Raw genomic sequence first — 24,032 nt, forward strand, 5'->3', positions numbered from 1 at the left:
GCGCGAAACGGGCGCTCACACTGTGCACAGTGAGGGGAGTGGAGCATGTAAATCATACTCCAGCCCTCATTGCTGCTCGCTCCGTGCAGCGTCCCGCCCTTCCCCTGCCTGTCAGGGCTGAGGGCGGGAGAAAAAAAGGGAAACTAGGCCGCAATGAAGCCGGGGACTGTAGTAATAAACGCGGCCGCCGTAAAAGCGCGGCCGCGTGAAAGTCCCCGGCGAACTACAAGTCCCAGCCGCGCCGCAGTGTCCCGTGGCAACGGCGGTCAGTGCGGTAGCCCTTACATATAAACACACTCAGCGACGCTGAGTGTGTAATGGCACATATAGACCCGGTCAGCGCCGCGGTCCCCGGTGCACTAGCACACCCAGCAAAGCTGAGGTGATGCCGTGCGCGGTCCCCATAGGGATACAGAGTACCTCTAAGATGCAGGGCCATGTCCCTGAACGGTATCGGCTCCTATCCATCAGGCTCCACAGGAGTTATGGATGAAGCCCGGTCTCAGTGCCTGGAGACCGATAAGATCCCACTTCACCCAGAGCCCTAAGGGGGATGGGGAAGGAAAACAGCATGTGGGCTCCAGCCTCCGTACCCGCAATGGATACCTCAACCTTAACAACACCGCCGACAAGAGTGGGGTGAGAAGGGAGCATGCTGGGGGCCCTATATGGGCCCACTTTTCTTCCATCCGACCTAGTCAGCAGCTGCTGCTGACTAATCTGTGGAGCTGTGCTTGCATGTCTGCCTCCTTCGCACAAAGCATAAAAACTGAGGAGCCCGTGGGAGCACGGGGGGTGTATAGGCAGAAGGGGAGGGGCTTAACACTTTTGAGTGTAATACTTTGTGCTGCCTCCGGAGGCATAGCCTATACACCCAATTGTCTGGGTCTCCCAATAGAGCGAAAAAGAAACATATAGCAGCATGCTGTGCCTCTGCAAATCAGATCACGTGTACAAGTCTATGGGTGCATGTGAATCATCAGACTGCACCGATGTCATCCAGGTGCAGTGCGATATACGCAGAGACAGGCAATGGAGAAATTAACTTCTCCCTCTTCTCTGCACATGTGCAAGAGAATCAGACCACAGGATAATGACACACGGCTCACGCTCACAGCAGAGTTTCAGCCAAATATATTGTATCCAATGCCCTCAGAGAATCATTGAATGCTATGCATCAGTGTGACCCCGGCCTAGGTTGGAATATGCACCAGGAAAGTTTCTGGAGAATACATCAAATGGATCCATAGGTCCCCATACGTGACAAAGGCCAAAAGAGTAATTTTTGCCTATACCAGCTGGCACACATCAGTATTTTTTATTTTAGCAGCAGACCACCAATTACATACCTTTATATTATTTTAAATACATGAGCCTACAAAAGGCAACATATGACACTGTACACCATAACTGAGGCATATATCCGAGGCATTCATCAGCCACACAATATAACAAGTCAGCGATAATCAGCCATGCATTTTTTGTGTAAAGTATAAAACTTGCAATATATATTAAACTTTTTTTTTTCTCATACAGTATTTAAAAAGGGAACCTGTCAGGTGCAATATGCACCCAGAACCACGAGCAGTTCTGGGTGCATATTGCGAATTCCTGCCTAACCGTCCCTGTATACACTAGCATAGATAAAGGGATCTTTAGAGAAAGTATTTCTAAAGATCCTTTATGATATGCTAATGAGCGCGGGGACTAGTCACAAGGGCGTTAGTTCCTGCGCTCATTCCACCCTCTTAGCAAGTAAGCATGCCCGCAGGGGCGTTCTAACATGCTTTTCAATACCCATTGCCTAGCGGAATCAGCAGTGAGGCGCGTACCTGTGTCCGTTGTCACTGCTTCAGAATGCTGGCTTTAGAGTCAGTGCGCATGATCAGAAGTCTCCACACTTCTGGTTATGGACACTATGAAGCCTGGTGTATGCGTCCCGGCTGTTGAGAGGTCTAGTTCGCATGACTGGAAGTGCCCGGCATTCTGATCATGCGCACTGACTCTAAAGTCTGTGTTCTGAAGTGGTGAAAATGGAAACAGGTACGTGCGTCCTCACTGAAGATGCTAGGCGATGGGCACTGAATAGCACAACCCTGCGGGCGTTCTACCATGCTAAGAGGGCAGACTGAGCGCAGGAACTAACACCGTTGTGACTAGTCCCTGTGCTCATTAGCATATGATAAAGGATCTTTAGAAATAGTTTTTTCTAAACATCTCTTTAACTATGCATATAGGCTAGTATAGGCTAGGATTAGGAATATGCACCCAGAACTGCTCGCTGGTTCTAGGTGCATATTGCACTGGATAAGTTCCCTTTAAAGTTGAAAATTACCATATAGAATTTGATTTGCCTACAAAAACATAAAATATATGGTTAAAAACTTAATATAAAAAACCCCCAAAACAACAACTTAGAAGAACCGCAAAGTGTAAATACTACCTGGGACTTGGCAGTAAGGGCAATAGAATGGTGGCTTCCGGCTGCCAGCTGCACAACCTCTTTGCCATCCATGCTGCGGACACACAGTGGCTGTAACCTACAAAATGACAAACGTTTTATAAAGTTAGAGATTAACTTTTTTTCATGCAAGTTTTATGGATAAACCATCCTGTATGTGTAAATGATGAATATACCGTATTTTTCGCTATATAAGACGCACCTGATTATAAGACGCACCCCCAAATTTGGTGAAGGAATAGAGAATTTTTTAATAAATGGGGCCCGTCTTATAATGCCAGTGTCCGTCTAACAAATAATATAGGGTATATGTCCCTCATAGCCCCCTCATCCTAAAATTAGCCCCCTTAATCTGGATATGGCCACCTTATATTGAACACGTCCCCCAGTGATGCCACATTTCCCCTGTGGCAGGCACACAGGCCCACTGTGGGAGGCACACAGGCCCACTGTGGGAGGCACACAGGCCCACTGTGGGAGGCACACAGGCCCACTGTGGGAGGCACACAGGCCCACTGTGGGAGGCACACAGGCCCACTGTGGGAGGCACACAGGCCCACTGTGGGAGGCACACAGGCCCACTGTGGGAGGCACACAGGCCCACTGTGGGAGGCACACAGGCCCACTGTGGGAGGCACACAGGCCCACTGTGGCAGGCACACATCACCCTCTGTTACATATCGCCCCCATGTTGCTGCTTTTAGTAAAATAAGCTCTTTCCTTACCTTATGCAGCGCTGTCCTGTCTCGTGTCTCCCTCCTCGGGGTTGAGCTCCTCCAGTGTCTCCTGCACTTCCTACTTCCTGGTTCTAGTGCCGGTCATGTGATCGGGACAGCAGAGAGATATCTCAGCGTGCCTGATCATAGCGGCAGGAGGGAGACCGGGCAGACACGCAGGAGGAGGTGAGTAAAGAGTTTATTATTTTACTATGGGCAGCAGCATGGGGGCCATATCTAACACAGGGGGAGGGGGCATGTGCGATCAAAGGGGAGCACAGGCACATATAATATGCCCCGCTTCCCCAGCGCGATGCAGTTTCAGCACCACACTGCTGATGGACAGCGGCTGTGCATATTATATGAGTGGGAGCAGGAGATCTAACGCTGCCACCCGCAGCTTCACCTGCCCCCACCAGCCCCCAGCACCGCTCCAGAGCTGCCCGCACCTCCACTGGACTCTGTATATATCTACACCCCACCTCCCGTATATTCGGATTATAAGACGCACCCCCTACTTTCCTCCAAAATTTGGGGGAACAAAAGTGCGTCTTATAAAGCGAAAAATACGGTAACTATCTGGCCATTAGATGACCAATATCCTGCATGTTCAGCAGTTTTTCCCCTGTGCAGGCTCTCTTAATTTGCAACCCACTCTAAGCTAGTGGGTGGACGCTAGCTGCTGTGATCTCTTCCACAATCAGCACAGTGAACAAAGATTCCTGCTCCTTTACTCACTTTAGTACAGAGAGCAATGTAGATGTGAATCCCATGCTGGGGTAAGATAAAACACAAGTTAAAAAGCTCAGCAGGATCTGTTTCTCCTATGTCTGTTTTCTCACTCCCTTCTTTGTAGAGTATATTATGAGATGCTCTATTATAAAGCAGGGGCTGTCATTCACAGTTAAGGGCCCGTGAGTAGGACTTCTGTCTGGGCCCTCAGCGTCAGGCTCAACCCAGGCTTCACCCAATATTAAAAAAAATTCTTATATTCAGCTGTACTATTGATTCATACAAAGTTTGATAGAATGACAGTTTGTTAATTAATAAATAAATAAATGAATTAATAAAATTAATAAAAAAGAAAAGGGACCGCTGCCCCAGTCTCTACTTTTCAGCTGCAGCGGTCAAGTCACAACAAAAGCAAGCATTATCACTGCAACCAATCACTGAGCTCAGCTGCATTGCTGATGTAGGCTGCACAACCCCCTGAGCTCGGCTATTGGTTGCAGTGGTGATGTGCGCTGCAGATGTGACATTACCAATGCAGCCAATGTGCAGGCAGCGGCAGAGATCCGAGAAGGGCAAGTACTATGTGGCTTAGTGACTTTACATGACTGCAATCGCTTAGGGACCACTTTTTTTGAAAATGGAAAGTCCAAACATATCAGAAACATCTAAAATGTCCAATATTCTATGTTATACTGTGAAATACCTTGGTAACACATCTCCATGCCCCAGCTGTCCTTCTTTGCCTCTTCCCCAACTCCAAACCTCTGTCCTTAGACAGGGCAGCAACACATCAGCTTCACCGCTGTTTGTAGGGGTCAAGGCCACGGTTCTCATCTTTGCTCTTCCAACCTTCCTTAGCAATCTTGGGGAAACTGTAGACAAGTAGTAAGTATGGTTGTGATTTACTTAAATGTGATTTTGTATTTTAAACCACTTTGCCAGCATTCAAGGGGTGTCCGCTGATGGTGTAGTGTGTCCGGCAGCAGAAATGTGACAACTGTTGTGGCTAGAGAAATCTGCAGGAGAAGTGTGCATTTAAATGAATGGCTGACAATGTAATACAGATATGAGGTAGAGTCGCACAACTGATTTATCCACAAAATAAAAAAAAAAAAAAAATACCAAAAACAAACAATATACTGACTTCCAGGACGGGTGCCGTTCCCCCAATCTCAGGGCTGTGTTCCTCACCGGTCACCTAAGATCTACATTGTCATGTGATTATCACCACCTTCACGGTTTTGCCCGATATAAATAATTGAGGCTCTGCTCACCTTGGGAAAGAAGTCCGGGTAAGGAGAGTCTTCTACAGCCAGCCTCAGCCTCCTCTTCTCGTATATCCACAAGACTGGAGCTTTTCTTGCCCTGCATAGACTCTAATTTTACTTGCTCTTCTCTTGCGTCCTTCAGACCTTCTTGCATAGCAGGACTTAATGGATTCTGGACTCCCGCATCACACAGAGACCCAGAATAAAAGTTCATCACTTTCTTGAGTGACAGCGCTCCAGCTTCACACGTAGCCGCTACTCGGACACCGACGGCTGATGCACAGGACACGACAAGGCTGTTGAGAGCGAATGTTGTGGTGGTTGCAGGACTCAAAAGACAGTCAACGACATCTGTCAACTTGTGCTCTTTACCCTAGGTCAAAAGATAAAGGAAATTACTTTTCATTTTAAAGAGCAGGTGGATTGTAGCGATTGAAATCCTGATTCCAGTAGTGTCACTTACTGGGCTGTAGGTTTTTATTTTAATAAGTGTTTTATCAGCAGGAGATTTGTCTTGTACCTCTTAACTTCTCCATATAACCCCCACTCCCACCACTGATTAGCAGCTTTCTGCCTATGCACAGTGTACACAGAAATCTGCCAAATCGGTGGTGTTGGCAGGGCTATACAGAGCTCAGCATTCAAAGAAGTGGTAGATCTGGGCTATTCTCCATAAACTTGTATGGACGACGCACTGTAACGCAAGTGTCAGCGTTGCATCCGCTGGACGACGCAGCGTCGTTATTTTGACGCTGCGCCGGGCGGGAGGAACGCAGCATGTAACTTTTTTTGAGCAGCGCAATCCGTTGGATTTCACTGCGCATGCTCTCTCTGGCTCCCTGCACCTGTAACCAAGGTAAATATTGGGTAACCAAGAAAAGTGCTTTGCCGATATTTACCCTCACTACGCGTACAGGGAGCCTGACACTTCCCCACTTCCCTGCTTGGCTCCGCCCCCTCCACTCCGCATGTACACACACTCACCTGTCCTCAGCGCCATGGTCCGCTCGGCTCCACCCACTACTCACTCCGCCCCCGCACACATTCTCGGCGGTCGAACGATCAGCTGAGCGCCCGGCCGCCGGCATGTGAGAGCGCTTAGCTGATCGACCGGCAGCTGGCTATTGAGAGCGATCAGCTGATCGCTCACAATAGTCTGCTGCCGGTAAAACTGTAAAGAAGAAAAAAAAAAAAAAAAAAAAAAAAAAAAGCTTTCCGTTGTTTTGTACGATCCGTAGCATCCGTTGTGCCACTATATGCAACACATCCGTTGCATCCGTCACACACACGCAATGCTACGTAAGCCGTCCAACGCAAGTGAGAAACTAGCCTTAGTTCACACTCCCGTTGTTTTGCATCTGTCACAATCAGTTGTGCAACTGATGCAACAGATGCTTTGCAGATAGTCACATCAGTTGTGTGCCACTAATTCTGCAAAAAAAAAAAAAACAAAACGATCAGTTTTTTTTTTACTGTTTTACCGGCCACCGGGCAATCAACTGATCGTTCACAATAGCCGGCCGATCAGCTGATTGTTCCGGCCGCTGGAACAGAATTTACAGTCGATCATGGTTATTACTGTGCGCATGCGCACCATAAAAAAACAGATCTGCCGCACACAAAAAAAACTTTACATTCAGCGTTGCTCCCGCCTCTACGCAACGCAGGGCAATCAGTCACAATCCATCGCTAATAGAAGTCTATGGGGGAAACAAAAAACAGATTTTTGCAAAATATTTTGCAGGATACCGTAATTCCTCAAGGCGACAGATTGTGACTGATACAAAACAACGCAAGTGTGAACTTAGCCTTAGGGGTTTTTTTTTCTTGGCAACTGTCATGTCACTTGTGGGGGTAGAGGGAGAGGAGTGTGTGTGTGTGTTACAGAGGGATGCAGTGGGAGATCAATCTGTGTGAAGGGCTGTATGGACTGCTATACTATCTATGGGGGCCTTCATATTATTGTGGGGGACTATAAAGGAGGAATCTCACCATGTGGGGAGGCTTTGGGGCCTATTACACTGTGTGAGAGGGGCTATGGTGACATCATAATGTGTAGGGGAAACTGTTGATCAAGGTGTAAGGGCTGAATGACAGCAGCAGTATGGTTTATAGTCTTGATAAAAAGAAGTAAATTACTTAAGGTAGTTTCTCATAGTAAGTACACAAGTGACAAATATTTTGTACACCAGTATAATGAGGGGCATGCCAGAATGAGGTACATCAAAATTCATTAAGAGGCACACACACAAGAAATTATTTCAAACACATTAGTGGTGTGCTCCTCAAAGAAGGGAATTTTGTTTACTTACCGTAAATTCCTTTTCTTCTAGCTCCAATTGGGAGACCCAGACAATTGGGTGTATAGCTTCTGCCTCCGGAGGCCACACAAAGTATTACACTTAAAAGTGTAAAGCCCCTCCCCTTCTGCCTATACACCCCCCGTGGGATCACGGGCTCCTCAGTTTTAGTGCAAAAGCAAGAAGGAGGAAAGCCAATAACTGGTTTAAAACAAATTCGATCCGAAGAAACATCGGAGAACTGAAACCATTCAACATGAACAACATGTGTACCCGAAAAAACAAAAATCCCTAAGAAAACAGGGCGGGTGCTGGGTCTCCCAATTGGAGCTAGAAGAAAAGGAATTTACGGTAAGTAAACAAAATTCCCTTCTTCTTTGTCGCTCCTAATTGGGAGACCCAGACAATTGGGACGTCCAAAAGCAGTCCCTGGGTGGGTGAAATAACACCTCGTGATAGGGCCGTAAAACAGCCCTTTCCTACAGGTGGGCAACCGCCGCCTGAAGGGCTTGTCTACCTAGGCTGGCGTCCGCCGAAGCGTAGGTATGCACCTGATAATGCTTGGTAAAAGTGTGCAGACTCGACCAGGTAGCCGCCTGGCACACCTGCTGAGCCGTAGCCTGGTGCCGTAATGCCCAGGACGCACCCACGGCTCTGGTAGAATGGGCCTTCAGCCCTGAGGGAACCGGAATCCCAGCAGAACGGTAGGCTTCAAGAATTGGTTCCTTGATCCACCGAGCCAGGGTGGATTTGGAAGCTTGCGACCCTTTACGCTGACCAGCGACAAGGACAAAGAGTGCATCCGAGCGGCGCAGAGGCGCCGTGCGGGAAATGTAGATTCTGAGTGCTCTCACCAGATCCAACAAATGCAAATCCTTTTCACATTGATGAATTGGATGAGGACACAAAGAAGGTAAGGAGATATCCTGATTGAGATGAAAGGGGGATACCACCTTAGGGAGAAACTCCGGAATCGGGCGCAGAACCACCTTGTCTTGGTGAAACACCAGGAAGGGAGATTTGCATGACAGCGCTGCTAGCTCGGACACTCTCCGAAGAGACGTGACCGCTACTAGAAAGGCCACTTTCTGTGAAAGGCGAGAAAGGGAAACATCCCTCATAGGCTCGAAAGGCGGCTTCTGGAGAGCAATTAGAACCTTGTTCAGATCCCAGGGCTCTAACGGCCGCTTGTAAGGAGGGACGATATGACAAACCCCCTGCAGGAACGTGCGTACCTGAGGAAGTCGGGCTAGGCGCTTCTGAAAAAATACAGATAGCGCTGAGACTTGTCCTTTAAGGGAGCCTAGCGACAAACCTTTTTCCAAACCGGATTGCAGGAAGGAAAGAAGAGTAGGCAATGCAAATGGCCAGGGAGAAACTCCCTGAGCAGAGCACCAAGATAAGAATATCTTCCACGTCCTGTGGTAGATCTTGGCGGAGGATGGTTTTCTAGCCTGTCTCATGGTGGCAATGACCTCTGGAGATAATCCTGAAGACGCTAGGATCCAGGACTCAATGGCCACACAGTCAGGTTCAGGGCCGCAGAATTCAGATGGAAAAACGGCCCTTGAGACAACAAGTCTGGTCGGTCTGGTAGTGCCCACGGTTGGCCTACCGTGAGGTGCCACAGATCCGGGTACCACGACCTCCTCGGCCAGTCTGGAGCGACGAGGATGGCGCGGCGGCAGTCGGACCTGATCTTGCGCAGCACTCTGGGCAACAGTGCCAGAGGTGGGAACACATAAGGTAGCCGGAACTGCGACCAATCTTGAACTAAGGCGTCCGCCGCCAGAGCTCGGTGATCGTGAGACCGTGCCATGAAAGCCGGGACCTTGTTGTTGTGCCGGGACGCCATTAGGTCGACGTCCGGCATCCCGCAGCGGCGACAGATCTCCTGAAACACGTCCGGGTGAAGAGACCATTCCCCTGCGTCCATACCCTGGCGACTGAGGAAGTCTGCTTCCCAGTTTTCCACGCCTGGGATGTGAACTGCGGATATGGTGGATGCCGTGTCTTCCACCCACGTCAGAATCCGCCGGACTTCCTGGAAGGCTTGCCGACTGCGTGTTCCTCCTTGGTGGTTGATGTATGCCACCGCTGTGGAGTTGTCCGACTGAATTCGGATCTGCTTGCCTTCCAGCCACTGCTGGAAGGCTTGTAGGGCAAGATACACTGCTCTGATTTCCAGAACATTGATCTGAAGGGTGGACTCTTGCTGAGTCCACGTACCTTGAGCCCTGTGGTGGAGAAAAACTGCTCCCCACCCTGATAGACTCGCGTCTGTCGTAACTACCGCCCAGGATGGGGGTAGGAAGGACTTTCCTTTTGACAATGATGTGGGAAGAAGCCACCACCGGAGAGATTCCTTGGCCGCCTGAGAAAGGGAAACGTTCCTGTCGAGGGACGTCGACTTCCCGTCCCATTGGCGGAGAATGTTCCATTGTAGTGGACGCAGATGAAACTGCGCGAAAGGGACTGCCTCCATTGTTGCTACCATCTTCCCTAGGAAGTGCATGAGGCGTCTCAAGGGGTGTGACTGGCCTTGAAGGAGAGATTGCACCCCTGTCTGTAGTGAACGCTGTTTGTCCAGCGGAAGCTTCCCTATCGCTGATAGAGTATGAAACTCCATGCCAAGATATGTTAGCGATTGGGTCGGGGTTAGATTTGACTTTGAAAAATTGATGATCCACCCGAAACTCTGGAGAGTCTCCAGCGCAACGTTCAGGCTGTGTTGGCATGCCTCTTGAGAGGGTGCCTTGACAAGCAGATCGTCCAAATACGGGATCACAGAGTGACCTTGAGAGTGCAGGACTGCTACTACTGCTGCCATGACCTTGGTGAAGACCCGTGGGGCTGTCGCCAGCCCGAAAGGCAGAGCTACGAACTGAAGGTGTTCGTCTCCTATAGCGAAGCGTAGAAAACGCTGGTGCTCTGGAGCAATCGGCACGTGGAGATAAGCATCCTTGATGTCTATTGATGCTAGGAAATCTCCTTGAGACATTGAGGCGATGACGGAGCGGAGGGATTCCATCCGGAACCGCCTGGTTTTCACGTGCTTGTTGAGCAGTTTTAGGTCCAGAACGGGACGGAAAGACCCGTCCTTTTTTGGCACCACAAACAAATTGGAGTAAAAACCGTGACCTTGCTCCTGAAGAGGAACAGGGGTCACCACTCCTTCTGCCTTTAGAGTGCACACCGCTTGCAGAAGAGCATCGGCTCGGTCGGGAGGTGGAGAAGTTCTGAAGAATCGAGTTGGAGGACGAGAACTGAACTCTATCCTGTACCCGTGAGACAGAATGTCTCTCACCCAACGGTCTTTGACCTGTGGCAGCCAAATGTCGCCAAAGCGGGAGAGCCTGCCACCGACCGAGGATGCGGAGAGAGGAGGCCGAAAGTCATGAGGAAGCCGCCTTGGTAGCGGTTCTTCCGGCTGTCTTTTTTGGGCGTGACTGAGCCCGCCAAGAATCTGAGTTCTTCTGATCCTTTTGAGTCCTTTTGGACGAGGAGAATTGGGACCTGCCCGAGCCTCGAAAGGACCGAAACCCCGACTGTCCCCTCCTCTGTTGGGGTTTGTTTTGTCTGGGTTGAGGTAAGGATGAATCCTTACCCTTGGACTGTTTAATGATTTCATCCAAACGCTCACCAAACAGCCGGTCACCAGAAAATGGCAAACTGGTTAAGCACTTTTTGGAAGCAGAATCTGCCTTCCATTCCCTTAACCACAAGGCTCTGCGTAAAACCACGGAGTTGGCGGACGCCACTGCCGTACGGCTCGTAGAGTCCAGGACAGCATTAATCGCGTAAGACGCAAATGCCGACATTTGAGAGGTTAAGGATGCCACCTGCGGAACAGATGTACGTGTGACCATGTCAATCTGTGTAAGACCAGCTGAAATAGCTTGGAGTGCCCATACGGCTGCGAATGCTGGAGCAAACGACGCGCCGATAGCTTCATAGATGGATTTCAACCAGAGCTCCATCTGTCTGTCAGTGGCATCTTTAAGTGCAGCCCCATCTTCCACTGCAACTATGGATCTAGCCGCAAGCCTGGAGATTGGAGGATCCACCTTGGCACACTGGGTCCAGCCCTTGACCACGTCAGGGGGAAAGGGATAACGTGTATCCTTAAGCCGTTTGGAGAAGCGCTTATCTGGATAAGCGTGGAGTTTCTGGACTGCCTCTCTAAAGTCAGAGTGGTCCAGAAAAGTACTTAATTTACGCTTGGGATATCTGAAATGGAATTTCTCCTGCTGTGAAGCTGATTCCTCCACTGGAGGAGCTCGGGGAGAAATATCCAACATTCTATTGATGGACGCTATAAGATCATTCACTATGGCGTCACCATCAGGAGTATCCAAATTGAGAGCGGTCTCAGGATCAGAATCCTGATCAGCTACCTCCGCCTCATCATACAGAGAGTCCTCCTGCTGGGATCCTGACCAGTGTGATGAAGTCGAGGGCCGCTCATAGCGAGCTCGCTTAGGCTGCCTGGGACTGTCGTCCGTGTCAGAGCCTTCACCCTGGGATGCATGGGACACCCCCGGAGCCCGGAGCTGTTCCAACTGAGGGGGACCAGGGAGCAATGATTCAACAGTGCCCATGGTCTGAGTTACTGGTCTAGACTGCAAAGTTTCTAGAATTTTAGTCATAGTCACAGACAATCTATCAGCAAAAACTGCAAACTCCGTCCCCGTCACCTGGACCGTATTCACAGGTGGTTCTCCCTGGGTCACCTCTAGCAGAGGCCCCGGCCGAGCAGTTGCCACAGGGGCCGAGCACTGCACACAGTGGGGGTCAGTGGAACCTGCCGGTAGAGTAGCCTCACATGCGGTACAGCCTGTGCCTTGGCACCCTTGCTTTTTGCGGATGACATGCTGTTGTCTCCTCTGAGCAATCTAGGAGGGTATATAGCCAAGAATCACCAGCGACCGTACAGTGCAATGTATAGCATGCAAGCATAAAATACAAATGTACACTTCGGCACTAGTGGGGACAGCACCAGAGGTGCCGCTTACCGCCCGCTCAAACGCGGGTGTGTGGTCGCCAGAATCCCGTGTCTGGGTCTCCCAGAACTTGTCTCCCCTCTCCAGCTCAGACTGCACACAGGAATGGCTGCCGGCGTTCTGTGAAGAGGGGCGGACCGTGGGCGTGCCTCAGACAAAGTGCGGGAAACTGGCGTCCCACTGTGCCCAGTGTGAGGGCTGGAGTATGTAAAGTAGACTCCAGCCCTCTGCGCTGACGTTCTGTACAGCGTCCCGCCCTTCCCCTGACTGGCAGGCCTGGGGGCGGGAACGAAACGAAACTAGGCCGCAAAAGCCGGGGACTCGAGTAATAAGCGCGGCCGTCATATATGCACGGCCAGCGCGGAAGTCCCCGGCGCACCACAAGTCCCAGCCGCGCCGCAGCGTAAACTGACAGCAGCGGCCGGCGCGGCAGTTTCCAATACATAGACTCACTCAGCAGAGCTGTAGTGAGTAGTGGCACAAGCGCGCAGCGCTGTTGTCCCCGGCGCACTAACACACCCAGCCATGCTGCAGTGTGTCTGCGCGCGGTCTATACGGGGACACAGAGTACTTTGACGTAGCAGGGCCCTGTCCCTGACGATACTCAGCTCCGTATCCAGCAGAATCCCCAGGGGCTGTGGACGGAGCACGGTCTCAGTGCCTGGAGACCGGTAAAATCCCACTTCACCCAGAGCCCTAAGGGGGATGGGGAAGGAAGCAGCATGTGGGCTCCAGCCTCCGTACCCGCAATGGGTACCTCAACCTTAACAAACACCGCCGACAAAAGTGGGGTGAGAAGGGAGCATGCTGGGGGCCCTAGTATGGGCCCTCTTTTCTTCCATCCGACATAGTCAGCAGCTGCTGCTGACTAAACAGTGGAGCTATGCGTGGATGTCTGACCTCCTTCGCACAAAGCATGAAAACTGAGGAGCCCGTGATCCCACGGGGGGTGTATAGGCAGAAGGGGAGGGGCTTTACACTTTTAAGTGTAATACTTTGTGTGGCCTCCGGAGGCAGTAGCTATACACCCAATTGTCTGGGTCTCCCAATTAGGAGCGACAAAGAAAGAAATGCTACTCTGGTCAGGGACTGGAGTAACGTTTCTGGAGCAAGAAACGCTGCCACTTTCCATGAATACGACAGATGGGTGTATCCATGCCCTGTCACTGATGCAATCATCAGCACACCCACATACCCGCATCACCTACACCCGATTTCTACATTTGGCTCCCAACCTGCGGAGCAGCAGCAGCTGGATTTATATCTTGTGTCTATAAGTGCAGCGCTTTCTCACAACATCATCAGGTGAGCACTGCCGCATCACCATGTAACGCTGTTTGGATAATGCCATATTGCAATTTTGTGACCACCAAGCTTAGTGCTGTAAACAGTTTGATGTATCAGCTCCTAAGGCTCTGTGCGCACTAGAAAATAGATTTTTCTCAAGAAAATTTCTTCAGAAACTTCTGGGAGTTGAAGATTACCGCACCTGCGGTAAAAAACCGCGGCAAAACCGCAGGAAAAACGCATGCGTTTTTGCCGCGGTTTTTCCGCAGGTTGGTCCCTGCGTTTTTTTTATGCTGAACTGCAATAAATAATATAGCTAATAGATAAATCGATAGATAGACAGATAATGGATAGAGGGAAAGATGGATAGATGAATAGATAGATGAGAAAGACCTATATAATGTCCCATCTACCTGCTGTGATGATCTCCTGCAGTCCTGCCATCAGCGCTGTCACAGACTTTATGCCCGCCGCGTTGTCAGCAGTATCGCGAGAGCCCGTGACGTCACCGCTAGTGATAGTCTCGGGCTGCGGGCATAGACAGAAGTGACGTCAGGAGGCAGGAGATAGTCACCGCAGGTAATGATCTCCTCTCACCTCCTGACAGCAGTGCCCGTCATCTCCGCGGCTGGACGCACTGCTGTGTGTCAGTGTCTGCCTGCGCTGCAGCGTGACAAGCTGCTGACACTGCGGGCAGACACTGACACACTGCGGGGCTGGCAGTGGCGGGGCCGGAGCGGGACACAGACTGCACGGGCACCTGGAGGTCACATGGAAGTGCTTCTGTGCGGCGTCCAGGGAGTGTGACGTGTGTGTTTACTCTGCTCCGCTTCCTCTTCTGTCATAATGACATCACTCCCTGCAAAACCGCAGGCAGTGATGAGCATTACCGCAGGTAAATCGCGGCTATACCGCACATCATTTGCTACCTGCGGTATACCCCCGGAATTTCGCGATTACATTACAGTGAATGTAGTGAAATACCGCAGCTACCTGTGGAAAAGAAGTGACATGCACATTTTCTCAAGAAATTTTCTCAAGAAAATCTTCACAAAGAATTTTCTTGAGAAAAATCCGCAGCGTGCGCACAGCTATTTTTTTTCCCATAGGTTTTGCTGGGAAATGTCTGCAGAAAGATTTCAAACATTTCTCAAGAAATTTCCGCAGCAAAACCGCGGGTAAATCCGCGGGCAAAACGGCCTAGTGCGCACATAGCCTAAACGTCCTATTGGGAAGGAGGGGGAGGGGGGTCTGTTAGAAAAACACAATTACAGACAGAAAATCATTTTAGGTAACACTAATCATTTTTGTGGACCAGGATGTATCAAAAGGTGTCACATTGCAATACTTAACCTTATCCAGAGATGATTTGGATGAGAGACCTGATTCCCCAATTAATTTAGGGGTGATAAAACTTTCACACCAGTTCTAAACCAATTAAAAGGTGTTTTCTGGTCTCCGCTAATGGCTCTGAGCATCTTGTGCCAACAGTTATTGATGTCAGCGCTGCAGATAATCACAGCGGGAGCAGCGTCTGGACCCGGGGGGGGAACAGTACAGAACATGCTATTTAAGGCAAACTGCGACCAGGGCACGGGGGTTTCCGAAACCGGAAATCCCCAATCAGGACTTACAAGATCAATGTGTCATATTTATGTTATATTTGTTAGCCATTAAAAAGGTATTTTATCTACAAGATTATTATTTTGTTTCTCTAAGGCCAAATTCAAGCGTCTGTGAAAGCCAGCCCTGTACAGAATATGATGGAAAAACTGTCTGAAAGTCTCCTGACCCGAACTGGACAGCCCCATAGGCATTTATGAGGCTGTTGATTTTGGGTTGGGTGATCCATGGCCAATTGGACTATGTTTCCAAGACTCCTAAACTCAGCCTAAGCCTCTGTGCACATGCTGCATCTTTGTCGTCACCACAAAGATGCTGCCTGTGTTCACGAAAAATGCATCACGAACAAAAAAAAAAAAAATACATGCGTTTGATGCAACACAGCAAAATCGCAGCAAAAACCGTAGCATTCGCATGAGGCCTAAAGGTTGCTTTACACGCTGCGATATCGTGACCGATATCGCTAGCGTGCGTACCCGTCCCCATCAGTTGTGCGACACGGGCAAATCGTTGCCCGTGACGCACAACATCGCGCTGACGCGTCACACTACTTACCTGCCTAGCGACGTCGCTGTGATCGGCAAACCGCCTCCTTTCTAAGGGGGGCGGTTCGTTCAGCGTCACAGCGACGTCACATCAGCGTCACCGAACCGCCGCCCAATAGAAGCGGAGGGGCTGAGATGAGCGGGACGCAACATCCCACCCCCTCCTTCCTTCTTCATTGCTGGCGGCTGCCGGTAAGGTGATGTTCCTCGCTCCTGCGGTGTCACACGTACCGATGTGTGCTGCCGCAGGAGCGACGAACTACTTCGTACACCGAGCAGCAGCGATATTCTAGAATAGGGGGGCATGTCACCGATGAGCGATTTTGACCGTTTTTTGCGACGATTCAAAATCGCTCATAGGTGTCACACGCAAAGACATCGCTAAAGCGACCGGATGTGCGTCACAAATTCCGTGACCCCAACGAGATCGCTTCAGCGATGTCGCAGCGTGTAAAGCGGCCTTAAGGGTACATGCCCACGATCAGGACCTGTCCTGGATGCAGCGGTTCCTGACCTGCAGGGCTGCCAGTCTCCTCCGCAGGAGACCGCAGCTGCCCGTGCCAACAATCAGGGTTTGGGGTGTTGCGATCTCTCATTGTGATCTCCCTAAGGAGAATGCTTGCAACTTCCCAGCAAAGAATGAACAGAACATGCTTGCGGCTAAGAAAGCAGCACCGCAGGTCAGTTTTAGCTGCAGGCCGCACATGCACAGTGGACATGGGATTTCTAGAAATCACATCTACTGTGCTTGTACTGTACATCGCAGCGATTTGGACACAGCAAAAACACGCTGCATCCATAATGCTGTAAACACTGATTCTGGGCGCGCAGCCTTACTGAGCGAGATAATAAACGACTGCGAACATCTTTATTGATCAGAGGTTGTTTAATAACCTGGTCACACGGGCCGACCTGATGTCAGATGTGCACTAAAACCATCTGTACCAATAGCTACTGTATGAAACCGCTTTTACTCTGACAAATCTTGCAAATGCAATAGAATTGGAAAACAATAAAGAGAATTTTGTTTACTTACCGTAAATTCTTTTTCTTATAGTTCCGTATTGGGAGACCCAGACATTGGGTGTATAGCTTCTGCCTCCGGAGGACACACAAAGTACTACACTAAAAAGTGTAGCTCCTCCCTCTGAGCCTATACACCCCCTGGAGAACCAGATCTAGCCAGTTTAGTGCAAAAGCTGAAGGAGCCACCCACAAGTAAAAACAGAGCAAGAACCGGAACAACCGGAGACTCTGTCCACGACAACAGCCGGTGATAACACGCGGAACAAGAAACTGCCAACAGGCAACAGGGAGGGTGCTGGGTCTCCCAATACGGAACTATAAGAAAAAGAATTTACGGTAAGTAAACAAAATTCTCTTTTTCTTTATCGTTCCTATGGGAGACCCAGACATTGGGACGTCTCAAAGCAGTCCATGGGTGGGAATAAAACAGAAAAACTGAGAAGTAGGCAGAGCCTAACTTCACAAATGGGCGATAGCCGCCTGAAGGATGCGTCTGCCCAAGCTCGCATCTGCCGAAGCATGAGCATGCACTTGGTAGTGCTTTGAAAAGGTATGCAGGCTAGTCCAAGTGGCAGCCTGACAGACTTGCTGAGCCGTAGCCTGGTGCCTGAAAGCCCAAGAGGCACCGACAGCTCTGGTCGAGTGTGCCTTGATCCCCGGCGGGGGAGGCACCTGAGAACACTGGTAGGCATCCGAAATGGTCGACCTAATCCAACGGGCTAAGGTCGGCTTAGAAGCAGAGAGGCCCTTACGCCGACCTGTGGTTATCACAAAAAGAGAGGTGCACCGCCTAAGAGCACCGGTGCGAGACACATAGATCCGGAGCGCCCGCACCAGATCCAGAGTATGCAACGCTTTTTCAAAGCGATGAACAGGAGCCGGACAAAAGGAAGGCAGGGTAATGTCCTGGTTAAGGTGGAAAGGAGAAACCACCTTAGGGAGAAAGTCCGGAGTCGGACGGAGAACCACCTTGTCTTGATGAAAAACCAAAAAAAGGTGACTCCGAAGAGAGCGAAGCCAAATCAGAGACTCTCCTGAGGGAAGTTATGGCCACTAGAAAGACCACTTTCTGTGAAAGACGAAACAAAGAAACCTCCCTAAGAGGCTCAAAGGGGGGTTTCTGCAAGGCCGTGAGGACCAAATTGAGGTCCCAGGGATCCAAGGGCCGCCGGTAAGGCGGAATGATGTGAGACGCGCCCTGCATGAAGGTGCGGACCTGAGCCAGCCGGGCGATACGCCGCTGGAACAGCACTGACAGAGCCGAGACTTGTCCCTTGAAAGAATTGAGGGACAGTCCTAGCTGCAGACCGGACTGTAGAAAGGACAGAAGGGTCGGCAAGGAAAAAGGCCAAGGAACATGGCCGGAAGAGCGACACCAGGACAGGAAAATTTTCCAAGTCCTGTGATAGATTTTGGCCGAGGAAGATTTCCGGGCCCGAGTCATAGTGGAGATGACTTCAGGAGGAATACCAGAAGCCGTCAAGATCCAGGACTCAAGAGCCACGCCGTCAATCTGAGAGCCGCAGAATTCTGGCGGAAAAACGGACCTTGTGAGAGAAGGTCTGGACGGTCCGGAAGATGCCACGGCACCTCTACGGACAGATGGAGCAGGTCTGGGTACCAAGCTCGCCTGGGCCAGTCCGGAGCAATGAGGATGACCCGACGGCCCTCCATTCTGATCTTGCGCAGGACTCTGGGCAAAAGAGCTAGAGGGGGAAAAACGTAGGACAGACGAAACTGGGACCAGTCTTGAACCAGAGCGTCCGCTGCGAAGGCCTGAGGATCGTGGGAGCGAGCCACGTAAATCGGAACCTTGTTGTTGTGACGGGATGCCATTAGGTCCACGTCCGGAGTGCCCCACTTGCGGCAGATTGACTGAAACACTGCCGGATGCAGGGACCACTCGCCACTGTCCACGGTTTGACAGCTGAGATAATCTGCCTCCCAGTTTTCCACGCCTGGGATGTGGACTGCGGATATGGTGGACTTGGAGTCCTCCGTCCATTGAAGGATACGTTGTACCTCCAACATTGTCAGGCGGCTGCGTGTCCCGCCTTGGTGATTGATGTAGGCAACTGCTGTCGCGTTGTCTGACTGGACTCGGATGTGCTTGCCCGCCAATAGGTGGTGAAAGGCTAGGAGAGCCAGGAGCACGGCTCTGGTTTCCAGCACATTGATCGAGAGGGCTGACTCGGACAGAGTCCAAGTGCCCTGTGCTCGGTGGTGGAGACATACCGCTCCCCAGCCGGATAGACTGGCATCCGTGGTGAGGACCACCCAGGACGGAGCCAGGAAGGAGCGTCCCTGAGACAGAGAGAGGGGCCGAAGCCTCCACTGAAGAGAGCTCCTGGTCTGTGCCGACAGAGCCACTAACCTGTGCAAGGAGGAAGGCCGCTTGTCCCAACAGCGGAGAATGTCCAGCTGCAGAGGACGCAGATGGAACTGGGCAAAGGGAACAGCCTCCATTGACGCCACCATCTGACCCAGAACCTGCATCAGGTGCCTGATGGAATAACGGCGGGGCCTCAGCAGAGAGCGCACCGCCAGTTGGAGGGACTGCTGTTTGATCAAGGGCAACTTCACAAGTGCCGGCAGAGTCTCGAACTGCATCCCTAGGTACGTGAGCCTCTGGGTCGGAGTCCGAGTGGATTTGGGCAGATTGACCAGCCACCCGAATTGGGCTAGAGTGGCGAGAGTGAGCGAGACACTCCGCTGACAGTCTGCGCTGGATGAAGCCTTGACTAGGTCGTCCAGGTAAGGAATCACTGCCAACCCCTGGAGGTGCAGAACCGCAATCACTGCTGCCATGACCTTGGTGAATACCCGAGGGGCCGTGGCTAACCCGAAGGGGAGAGCCACGAATTGGAAATGTTCCTCTCCGATTGCAAAACGTAGGCAACGCTGGTCTGAAACTGCAATTGGCACATGCAGATAGGCATCTCTGATGTCGATGGATGCCAGGAAATCCCCTTGGGTCATTGAGGCAATGACTGACCGCAGAGACTCCATGCGAAAATGCCGCACCTGAACATGCTTGCTGAGAAGCTTGAGATCCAGGATGGGCCGGAAGGAACCGTCCTTTTTGGGGACTAGGAAGAGATTTGAGTAGAAACCTCTGAACCGTTACCCTGGCGGGAACCGGTACAATAACTCCGTTGGCCTGCAAGATTGCCATGGCCTGAGAGAAGGCGCCGGCCTTGGAACAGGGGGGAGTTGACAGAAAAAAATCTGTTTGGCGGGCTGGAAGAGAATTCTATCCTGTAGCCGTGGGAGATGACATCCCGCACCCACTGATCGGAGACGTGTTGAAACCACGCGTCGCCAAAGTGGGAGAGCCTGCCACCGACTAAGGACGTTGCTGGCGCGGACAGATAGTCAAGAGGAGGCTGCCTTAGTGGCAGCAGCTCCTGCGGTCTTCTGTGGACGCGCCTTTGTGCGCCAGTTGGATTTTTGGTCCTTGGCTGAGTTAGTGGACGAGGCCGAGGGCTTAGAGGACGACCAGTTGGAGGAACGAAAGGAACGAAACCTCGACTGGTTCCTACCCTGGACAGGTTTCCTGGTTTTGGTTTGTGGCATGGAAGTACTCTTCCCGCCAGTAGCTTCCTTAATAATTTCATCCAGTTGTTCACCGAATAGCCTGGACCTAGCAAAAGGGAGCCCAGCAAGGTACTTCTTTGAAGAAGCATCTGCCTTCCACTTTCGAAGCCACAAGATCCTGCGGATAGCGAGGGAATTAGCCGAAGCCACCGCAGTGCGGTGAGAAGCCTCCAGAATGGCAGACATGGCATAGGATGAAAAAGCGGAAGCTTGGGAAGTTAAGGCAACCATTTCGGGCATAGATTCCCTGGCGAGGGAATGCATCTCCTCTAGAGAAGCAGAGATGGCTTTGAGAGCCCACACTGCTGAAAAAGATGGGGAGAACGAGGCCCCTGCCGCCTCATATACAGATTTGGCCAGAAGGTCAACCTGGCGGTCAGTGGAATCCTTTAGAGAGGTGCCATCAGCCACTGATACAACGGTCCGGGCTGAGAGTCTAGACACCGGGGGGGGGGGTCTACCTTTGGTGAATGAGCCCACTCCTTGACCACCTCAGGTGGAAAGGGAAAACGGTCATCAGAACCACGCTTTGGGAAGCGTTTGTCAGGACAGGCCCTAGGCTTGGTCACAGCGGCCTGAAAACTGGAGTGGTTAAAGAACACACTCTTTGTCCTCTTAGGCGAGGTAAACTGGTGCTTTTCTGCCAGAGAGGGTTGCTCCTCTGATACTGGCGGCTTGAGGTCCAGTACAGAATTAATGGACGCAATCAAATCACTAACATCTGAGTCACTTTCGGACAGATCAATGGGGCACATGGAGGTAGCCTCCGAGCCCCCAGTAAAGGCATCCTCCTCGTCCCGCGAGTCAGCTTCTGAAACAGAGCCGCGGGACGAGGAAGGGGAGGGGGCCCTACGTCTCCTCTTAGGAGGACGAGGTCTGGGACCAGATGAAGAATCCTCTGTGAGCTCCGCTGAAAGAGCCCTAGCAGCAGAGGCACCCTTTGAAGGGGGCTGATGCATGTTCAGCAAAGTCCGGGACAGCTGTCCCATGGAGTCGGCAAAAGACTGGGAGATTGACCTAGAGAAGGATTCTACCCAAGCCGGGGGTTCAGCCACAGGAGCCGGAGCAGCCGGAGAGACCACTGTGGTTGCGATTCCAGGCTGAGGCATTGTCAGGGTAGAGCAGGCATCACAATGTGGATATGTGCTCGGTTCAGGCAGCACGAGCTTACATGCAGTGCATACTGAATAAAGCTTTGGAGCCTTGCTCCTCGTGTGAGACATGCTGCTGAAGTGGGGGCTCTGCCAGAGTGACCCCCAGAGAGTATATACAGAGGCCCACAACCAGAGGTTGTGGCTTACCAGACCGCTGGAGCGGTGTTGTGTGCCCTCCAGATCCCGAAGCCCGGACGCCCAAGCACCTCAGCAGGGATGCTGCAGCCAGTGCTGATCGCAAAGAAAACGCTGATAAAATGGCGCCGGAGCGAGGAGAGGGGGCGGGACCAACCCTGAGAACGGGATCTGGAGGGCCAAAGAGACTTACAGGGGAGGAGACATGTACCCAGTGAGGAGTGTCCCTCCCCTGTGCAGAACGGCCGCTGGGCGGAGCCGCGCTGTCCCTCTGCATGAATGACATGCGAGGGCAGTGAAACCGAAAGTAGGCCTCCGGCGAAGCCGGGGCCTAAATTTGAGCGGTGCGGCCGGCGCGCAGGCACCATAAGCGCGGTTCTCAGGCGACAGCCAGAGAACCCGCCGGAAATGTGAGAAAAATCACACAGCACACTCTCCCAACATAATAAAGTACAGGGACCCCCAGAATATAAACGTCTCAGGTACTTAGCTTGCTGAGACGCAGGGTTCCAAGTCCCTGGGGATGAGTGCTCCGTCCAGCAGGATCCTGAAGGGCTGCGGATGGAGACCGGTCTCCTGCAAGGCATGGAGAACCGTGCTGGCTCCCACTTCAAGCCAGAGCCCGAGGGATGGTGAAGGAGCGCGGCATGTAAGGCTCCAGCCTTGGAATCAACCTTAACAGCACCGCCGACACAGTGGGGTGAGAAGGGACATGCCGGGGGTCCAGACTTGGACCCGCTTTTCTTCAAACTCTTTCCAAAAATGAAAAATCAGATGAGAATGCATGTGTGGATGTATGCCTCCTGAACACAAAGCAATGAACTGGCTAGATCTGGTTCTCCAGGGGGTGTATAGGCTCAGAGGGAGGAGCTACACTTTTTAGTGTAGTACTTTGTGTGTCCTCCGGAGGCAGAAGCTATACACCCAATGTCTGGGTCTCCCATAGGAACGATAAAGAAATTCAGATATAACACACAGAGGGGCCGATCCATAAAACCTAGTGTAGCACACACCGGATTCCAAAGCACCAAATTTATTAAGAGGCGCACTCCACTTAAAGAAGTGGAGGATCCTCTGGGTGTCTTGCCTAGAAATGCTACTGGAATCAAATTTTGTGCAACTCTGAGCTCCAGAAAAGAAAACATTTTTTGTTATAAAATATAATAAATAAAATATAATAAATAAATATATATAACACACAAACACACACACACACACACACACACACACACACACACACACACACACATATATATATCCACATACATACATAAACACATACATATACATGAATTACATTGATATCTATATACCATATATGTGACCTTTCAACGCTTTCTCATCTCAACTGTTTTTTTTTTTATTTGCAAAAAAGCTTTAGTAAATTGGCGGAGGAGGTTTTTGTCTTTTGGTGAGCGAAAATCGTGTGGAAACTCCCCAAATCTTCCTCAATGTGTTTTCAGTATAAGTTGCAATACATTAGAGAAAATAATAAAACTAAGCCGCTCACTAAACTGCTGTAGTGGGAGAGAAAGGCGCAATAGGGTCTTACCCGATTTACAGGGCAGAAGATAAAAGAGTGACGCACTCACCTGGCTGGATTGTGCCAGTCACAACCCCTTTGAAAACGTGGAGGAGTGCTTTGGTGGTTCAGCAGCGGCCCCGTGTCAGAGTGAAGGGTATCAGAGTGAAAGCTGGAGAAAACAGGTTTAAAGCCGCGCTAGGAAACCACGAGCATGGATGTAAATGAAAATTGTTAACAATTTTCATTTACATCCATGCTCGTGGTTTCCTAACGCGGCTTTACACCAGTTTTCTCCAGCTTTCACTCCGATACTGCTCACTAAACTGCAGCAGTTTCCATTTAACTGATCAGAGTTGGGGGAATTTTCTGCTGGTTACTTATACTTGGTATACTGAACATTTTGGGCTCCTGTACAAGAAGAAATATAAAAACTTTTCTGCCAAACACAAGTATTCCTGATCAGCAGTCAATTTTCTACCACTTTGCCTCTGCAGCCGTGACTTGTCGTCATTTATCGTACTTTAGAAATGATCATTGCCAATGGACTGAAAAGGTTTGAAAATGTAAACGTCTCGCCTGCAGTTTTTGACAGTTTGTGATGGCTGGCATAGGATCGTTAGAAAATCGTTCTTTTTTTGTCTAATTGCCTATGACATAATT

The 24,032-nt window shown here is 50.8% G+C and overlaps 1 protein-coding gene across 1 annotated transcript in view; it reads right to left on the minus strand.

Annotated features, from left to right (window-relative positions):
- ALS2 (alsin Rho guanine nucleotide exchange factor ALS2) overlaps window positions 1-24,032 on the minus strand; it is a 195,351-nt gene that overhangs the window by 134,766 nt on the left and 36,553 nt on the right. The window contains exons 5-7 of the mRNA XM_075317602.1: window positions 5,184-5,550; window positions 4,613-4,781; window positions 2,444-2,540 (exon numbers count right to left, since the gene is read on the minus strand). Of these exons, the coding sequence (XP_075173717.1) occupies window positions 2,444-2,540; window positions 4,613-4,781; window positions 5,184-5,550 (633 nt within the window). The remainder of the gene's footprint in view (window positions 1-2,443; window positions 2,541-4,612; window positions 4,782-5,183; window positions 5,551-24,032) is intronic.

Source organism: Anomaloglossus baeobatrachus, chromosome 7 (assembly GCF_048569485.1).
Source record: "Anomaloglossus baeobatrachus isolate aAnoBae1 chromosome 7, aAnoBae1.hap1, whole genome shotgun sequence".
NCBI lineage: Eukaryota > Metazoa > Chordata > Amphibia > Anura > Aromobatidae > Anomaloglossus > Anomaloglossus baeobatrachus.